Below are 7,000 nucleotides of genomic sequence, written 5' to 3'. Positions count from 1 at the left end.
GCCTCCTTTCCCCTAACCACCAGTACAGTCTTCTCTGCACCAGAAGGCCAGAACCCTTTAGAACCAAAAACTGAGGACTGCCTCTAGGGAAAATTCCATTTTTTATTTTTTTCACTCATAATTTATTTACAAATACACATTATAACTTTTATATACATTGCACATTTACATGGTAGAAAAGTACAAAACTATATATTTAAATGAATTTATATTTAACTCGCCATGTTTGAAAATATAAAATTGCATCAGAAAAAAAGTATTATGAAAAGCAAGAAACTTGAACTGATAAAGCTTTGATATAACTTTTAGTGACACACTGATTGGGAAAACTTTGAAAGTGGTACTGCAAGACCATCTTAAAGGAAACACCTGATAAAACACTTATGCATGTTACCAAAAAAATAAAACAATAAAAATAAAATAAAACCTTTATTCTCATTACCGTTAGCCCTGTAGCTATTAACAACCTTCATAATCCGATTTCTTTGGATCCGGAATTCTTATAGTACAGTATATATGCTCAGCACATTGAGATCACTTCAGTACATGATGTGATCAGAAGTAGAGAAAAGTGAAGTGGAAGAAGTTTCCTTAAAGATCGCCTCACTGCACCCTGGAAGTATACTGAAGTCAGTTACAACGCCTTTTGGTCAGTCAAGATTCCTTGTAAACAAAAACCCGAGGGATCTTTTATGTACAGAACCGGCAAGAAGAAAATCCAATAAATAAACATAACAGAAACTGACATGCAAGGTTGTTTAAGTGGAAAAGAGTTAACATCAGTGAAACACAGAGATGAGATCATGTGGGTAAGCTCTAAGGAATGGACTTTTATAGTTTACAAGAAAAAAGAAAAGCTTTACTTTACAAGCAAGAGACCTCACAATAAATAACACTGCTCTTCCCGTAACGAATAAATTTCTTCAAAAAACAAGGTGTACAGTCAACCAGACATTTTATGTATAAATTATAAAACATGACACAGTATAAATAAATGTCTACGAGACTCAACTATATGTATACTTTTTTTCTCCCCAAAATAAATAAGCATACACTTATTTACAGTATGGACATTGATTTCGTGCCCAATGGCTGTTCCAATAGTGATGGAGGTTTTACCACTCCAGAATGGAAGATATAGGAAAGCTGTAGTCCTGGTCTTCATCTTCCTCTTCATCCTCTGGGTCTTCATTAATGGCTAGATGGGGGAATACAGGGGAGCTGTTGTTTAAATAAGGACAACAACAGCGCAGAAGTAGCTCAGTGCATGTTTTCAAAGCCCTCTGAACAGCCATAATACAGCGTTGCATTTTATGCGACTTGTAGTGAGATGCTCTTTGGCATCTGCTGTTATGCAATAAGGTTTTTTTATACATAATCTATGAAGTCATAACTGCAGAAAGTTCTGAAGAATCAATGGCTCAGGTTTTATTGGCAGATTCCTGAAATCAAATAAAAAGCGCTCTTGTGTTCTAGGTTTAACTGCTTTGTGTCCTTCATTCAGAGTTAGTAGAGGCAACTGTGCTAAACCAGGTGCCCATGTGCTACCATTAAGCTTGTTCTTTTGGATCGAGTTAGAGCTTATCCGAGTGTTAATAAAGCAATCAGCAAAGCACACGAGAGCAGACAAAGTAGGAAAAAATTGCTAAAATTACACTCATAGGGCAACCCCTTTCTGACAAAATGACTTGTCCTCAGAATAGCTCCAAAACTCCAACTTGAAGGCCAACTGGCTGTTGGAGATCTATTGCATTTTATCAGTAACCAAAGTGTGTGTGTGATAGATACATACTTATATGGCACCTACACCATATCTTGAATCTCTAAATCAAGCTTTCTTATGCTTAAAGGTGTAAGTCTTCATTACCTAGGGATTGCCTTCAGAAGCCTTAAGTGTCTGCAGAGTTAAAAATCTCACTTACAGTTGCAAGATCCGGAGTGCTTTACTTCTAGAAGCACACCCATGGAGCAGGCTGCCTCTTTCATGGCACACTCGCTTGGGTAAGTTGTGTTATCGCTGGCACAGACTGCCTCGTCTGACTTGCTTTCAGGGCATAGCTCATCGCAGAGGGCGCACCGACCTCTGCCAACCTTAAAATCCCACAAGCATTTCTTCCCAGCACTGCACTGAATGTCTTCACAGGATTTGGCTTCTAAAAATATACACAGGATACTAGAGGTAAGTGAAAAGACAAAGAAAAAAGAAAAGCAACAACAAACAACCCCAAACTCCCTTTCCCCTGTGAACTGTGAATAGACAAAGCTCAGATGCAGTAGATGTGATGATACTTGCCGATTTTGCTCAAGCAAGTAGTCCCTTGGACACCATTGCCTGTCTATATGTGGGGGAGGAAAGACAGCTGTGCCAGCAGAGCTTGGCCCTGGGAATACAGAATTACATTTGCCTGTTGTACATGACCTTCCTGCTCCGTTTGATGTCAGTGGAAATTCAGCTCCCCAAATTAGCGGTAAGTGCAGAATTTGCCAACACATTCAGCATTTCTAAATCAATTATTTTTAAACTAACCCACACAGAGTAGTTCTCTACAAGGCTGGAAAGAGAATTCACCTCAACCTATGCCAACTAAAAGCAGCCTGATACTCCCACGAATTCCCCCAGCAGTTTTGGGGAGCAGAGGCTGCCCTGAAGGTGCTTCCTCGTAACACGCTTCACTGTCACTCATCTCTGGAAATCACAATGCAAAATGTCAGGATGCACAGAGATTATTTTCCTATCTTCACCCACCAGCTGTCTCCAAACTCTGCAATATTTCTAAAGAGGAAAAAGTGATCAGATGTTTCCAATTAAGTTAACGCAAGCTTTGCCAAGACCACTTGAAGACAATTGTTTCCAGGAATCCAGATCCACTGAATATCAAGACCTTGTTACGCTGTAACCATGTCATCATCTATTTAATGGCGGGTACTTCCCCCTTGGATACTAATGTCAGCACCCACAGCGATAGCAAGAGAAGCAGGATCAGGCCCTCTACTCCCTCATCCCTTTTGCAGTCTTTTCTGGGGCAAAGCCCACCCTGGCTCTCCTTTTCCTGGAGGGAAGCGCTAACACAGGCTGCTGGAAGTCTCTCCTCCTCCCCAGCGCTAACTACATCCATCCAATCCCACACACGATACTCTGAAACAGCTGATGGAGGAAGCTCCCCCCACCCTTACCCCTCCGACCGAGATACCTACTGATGCATTTTCCTTCGTAGGCTAATCCAATGGATCTGCCCAGTAGGCAGGTAGCTTTCCTCAGGTGGCAAGCACTGGCGTAAGTTATGCCGTCATTCCCGCAGAGATACTGTTCAGGGGAGGTAGGCTCTGGGCAAATTCGATTACATGTCACGCAGTAGGCGTTATTAGTTTGGTCAACCACACACGTGGAGCTGCCTGGGCATAAAACATCCCTACAGGTCTCTGAAATAAAGATGAAAACACACAGTGATTAATAGGAGATCCCAGAGCCCCCGTGAGGAGTGAATGGGTGACACAATGAAACAAATGATCAGATAAAAGGCTGAATGATCTTAAGCAGCTCCCCTCATTTAAGGGCTGCTGAAGGAAACCTTCCCATCTCAGGGTAGCTGGTGGGACACAGGTGCTGCTAGACTGTGGGGAACTCTCAATCCAGCTACGTCCTCGTCTGTTGAGTGTGGTTAGTTACTGTCTCCCAGCATTTGGAACATCACTCTGGTTCCTGTGGGGAAGTACGTCCAACAGCTCCTCCTCCCTACACTCAGACACACACCCTTTGGCATTTGAGGGAGATCAGATTAGATTTGCAAACCTACTTTTGCATTTGCCCTGATACTGGACTTCAAGTTCGGGCTGTTCTTTACATCTGGCTTTGAGAAGGGCACACTCGTTCCTGTAGGTTTTCCCATCTAAGCCACACACGGGGCCCTTCCAAGTGATATTAGAGCAATCCGGAGCACAAACACACCGAGGTTTGTTCTTCTTGTTCATTTTACATTTCTTCCCGGGTCCACAGTCCACGTTCTCGCACGTTTCTGATGGAAGGAAAGAGGCACCACTTTAGTACCGAGCGTGCAGAACAGACCTGGTGTCAAAGCTGCTTAAAGAAAAAAAAGACACCATGACCCCGGAGCACGGGGAGAAAACCCCTTCCCCCCCTCCAGGAAACACCACTCGAGGGAAAGTCCCCGCGCCAGCGAGGGCAGGGGGAGAGGAGGTCGCTCCGCTCCCCCCCGCGATGCGCACGGCGGCCGAGCAGGAACGGGGGTCCCCTCACCGATCCCGGGGCTGCGACCAGGCGCCCCGCAAAGCCCCACCGAGGAAGGAAGCGGAGGGACCGCGCCGCCCCCCTCCAGCTCCTTCCCCGCTCCTCCTCCCCCAGCCCAGTCCCTCGGCCAGCAGCGGCTCGCCAGCACCCCCTCACCTTTGCACGGGATGCAGTTTGGGGCTCCCCCATTAAAAATCATCCACTTAAAAAGCGTGTTGTCGTTGACGTCCTCTTCCGTCCACGAAGTTGTCAGGCGGCCGGTCTTGCAGCACTCCTCCTTGCTGAGGTCGGTTTTGTAGAGAACCTGGCAGCGGCCGTTCCGCGCCTGCCGGAGCCAGCAGTTCCCAGCTGCAGGGGGGACACCCAGCCGGATCAGTGGCAGTCACCAGTGACCCAGACACAACACGTGCGCCTTGCGATGACTTTTACTAGACTGTTTACTTTTATTTGTCCCATTTCATAACCCGCAGCTACTCCGGCCCATTTGGGAGAGCAGTTTAAAAAAAAAAACAAAAAACAAAAAAACAACCCACACACAAAAAAAAACCAACACCAAAACCAAACCGAAAAAAACCCAGAAAGAAAGAAAAGACCCGATCAAAACAGGACGAGGCAGTTTTCGGAGGTATTTATTCCATATGTAGAGCAGAAGGAGCACTGCCGGCACGTGACGGAGGCTTGAAAAGGATGTGCATTTAAAAGGGAATAAAAAGAAAATCGCGCTTGCAAATTCCTTCCTCCTCCCCCTGCCCTCTCCTCCTCACCGCGGCTGCACAGCAGCATTGTTTTAGTGCCGCACAGAGTTTCAGTCCCAGCCCATTTTGCAATCTGCACGAATTGGAACATTTGCTGTTAGCGAAGTCTTTCGAAATCTCCACATTTTGCTGCTTCTATTAACAAATGTCTTTCCTTCACTAAAATAAGTCAGCAGAGCTCCAAAAAAGTGAGCAAAGTACATAAAATACAAGGGCACATAGAGTAGGAGGTCCCTACAGAGTTTTAAAAATCGATCAAGCTGGAAAAGTTATAGGTGCCGTGTCTCCTGCAAGCATTTCAGAGGAAAGTACGCTGTCCTTAAACCGGATAGAGTGGGTTTTGTTGGGTTTTTCTTTTGCCTTTTTTTTTTTTTCTACTAGTATCCCTGTTATTTGTGGAGCCAAGCCAAGAACATTAGTCCAAGCAACTCCCCCTTTTTTAGTTGGAGAGTTTTGGTTGGGATGAGTCTCTCGTGAATAACCAATGTGACTTCTCCAGCAACTCAATACCAATTGATTCTGGTGGTAATCCAGCCAGGGCTCGATCCTGCCTCCTTACTCCGATGGGAATGTACCGCAGCGAGGGGTCAGGATCGGCCAGCCGAGATGTCGCTGGGCGCGGGGGAAGATCTCCCCCCCACCCCCCCGCTAAAAATCATTGAACAAACAACGCCCTTAAAAAAAAAAGTTTTGCGTCTTACAGTTGCCTACATTAGATTAACTTATGCTCTAGCTCGGTAGTGGGGGAGAAAAGGAAAAAAAAAAAGGAAAAAAATTATAAAACAAGCAATGGTAAGACATCCAGGTTGTGGTTGGAACACGGTCAAGATAAGGGAAAAAAAGCCCCAAAACTAAAAATCAATATTCCCTTGTGTCGAAAGAGGGCTCTTAAGAGTTGTCAATATCAGGTTCGGGTTTGTTTTGTTCGCATGGAAAAAAAAAAAAAACAACTTACTTAAATATACTCTTCTGTGCAGGAGAATTTACAACACTAATATTTATTCACACACACACAAAAAAAAAAAAAAAAAAAGGAGGGGGGAGGAGGAAATCCCAATATTAAAGGAATGTCCGGAAAATGACCACTTATTGGTTTCTAAAAACCTCAGCTGTAATCGTGGGGTTCCCCATCACCACCTATCCTTCCGTCACGCAGGCGAGATAAAAATCTGAGCTAAATTACCAACAAACTTTGAGCACTCATTCGGGAGCCGAGACTGGGAAAGTTCCCTCGCGATGCTGCTCTTCATTCATGCTGCATAATAACAATAAATACCAAGAAACATCCTCATCTGTCCTCTGTGCCTATGCAGAGCAGTGCGAAGACCCGATCCAAATGGGATCTAAATGACACCTCTGCACCTCGGTACAAAGCAATCCCATGCCCACAGTTAACTTCTGTCCTGTTGGACCTTGGAGAGAGGCGTTTAACACCGCAGCAAACTAAACCGTGCCCGAAAGACAGAAAAACAATAGTAATAATCAAGAAGCATATCTGCGAATAAACAATCTGGTCTTACCCTGCACTGTGTGATCTTCCATGAAGTGGCACAGAAATACCAGGAGTAAGAGCATGCCCGGGTGGATTCTCTGATTTAACATCCTCAGTATAGCAGGGAGTGAGAGACACAGACACAGCGTGAGGGGGAGTAGGGAGAGGGAGCGAGCACTAGCCAGCCTGCTTATGATCGCTCTATTGAATGAACGTCAGGCTCTGAATGCAGTCTCTCTTTAAATCTATACGGGGGTCCTAGCTGTCTGCGGTGGGCGGTCTCCTAGTGTGTGTGTGTGTCTGCTCGGGGGTGGGGAGATTTAAAAAGTTCAGTGTGAATCAGGTGACATTTTCCACCTTCTGGAAACCCTCTCCAATGATCTGCTCTAGGTGCAGGCACACACAGGCGCGCACCGGCGCGCACTCCCGGGCGCGCACCCGCGCAGCCCCACGCCAGCCCTGCGCGGCGGAGACGCCGGAGCCCTTGCCGCAGCAGCGGGGGGCCGC

General features: G+C 45.6%; 1 protein-coding gene across 2 annotated transcripts; it reads right to left on the bottom strand.

Moving 5' to 3' along the window:
- Nucleotides 1-226: 226 nt before the first annotated feature.
- On the bottom strand, nucleotides 227-6,674 carry FST (follistatin). Of its 2 annotated transcripts, none has more exons than XM_072859277.1 (6): nucleotides 6,522-6,674; nucleotides 4,403-4,594; nucleotides 3,795-4,013; nucleotides 3,196-3,420; nucleotides 1,923-2,153; nucleotides 227-1,198 (listed from the first exon to the last, which is right to left on the bottom strand). In XM_072859277.1, the coding sequence occupies exons 1-6, from the start codon at nucleotides 6,601-6,603 to the stop codon at nucleotides 1,116-1,118; spliced, it is 1,032 nt and encodes a 343-aa protein (XP_072715378.1). In that variant the 5' UTR covers nucleotides 6,604-6,674; the 3' UTR covers nucleotides 227-1,115. The 2 variants fall into 2 exon arrangements, with proteins under 2 accessions (XP_072715378.1, XP_072715379.1); XM_072859278.1 differs by lacking the exon at nucleotides 6,522-6,674 and adding an exon at nucleotides 5,011-5,221.
- Nucleotides 6,675-7,000: the final 326 nt, after the last annotated feature.

The sequence above is a fragment of the Ciconia boyciana genome, chromosome 4, assembly GCF_034638445.1.
Source record: "Ciconia boyciana chromosome 4, ASM3463844v1, whole genome shotgun sequence".
Taxonomy (NCBI): domain Eukaryota; kingdom Metazoa; phylum Chordata; class Aves; order Ciconiiformes; family Ciconiidae; genus Ciconia; species Ciconia boyciana.
The sequence above is the reverse complement of the archived record's forward strand: the minus strand, read 5'-3'. Positions and strand labels throughout refer to the sequence as shown.

Excerpts from the sequence above, each read along its gene's own strand:
- FST (XM_072859277.1), bottom strand. The coding sequence starts at position 6,603 with ATGTTAAATCAGAGAATCCACCCGGGCATGCTCTTACTCCTGGTATTT. Across the intron at positions 4,595-6,521 it reads GGAAGATCACACAGTGCAGG|CTGGGAACTGCTGGCTCCGG; the intron begins GTAAGACCAGAT and ends TCCCCCCTGCAG. Across the intron at positions 1,199-1,922 it reads GCACTCCGGATCTTGCAACT|CCATTAATGAAGACCCAGAG; the intron begins GTAAGTGAGATT and ends TCCCCCATCTAG.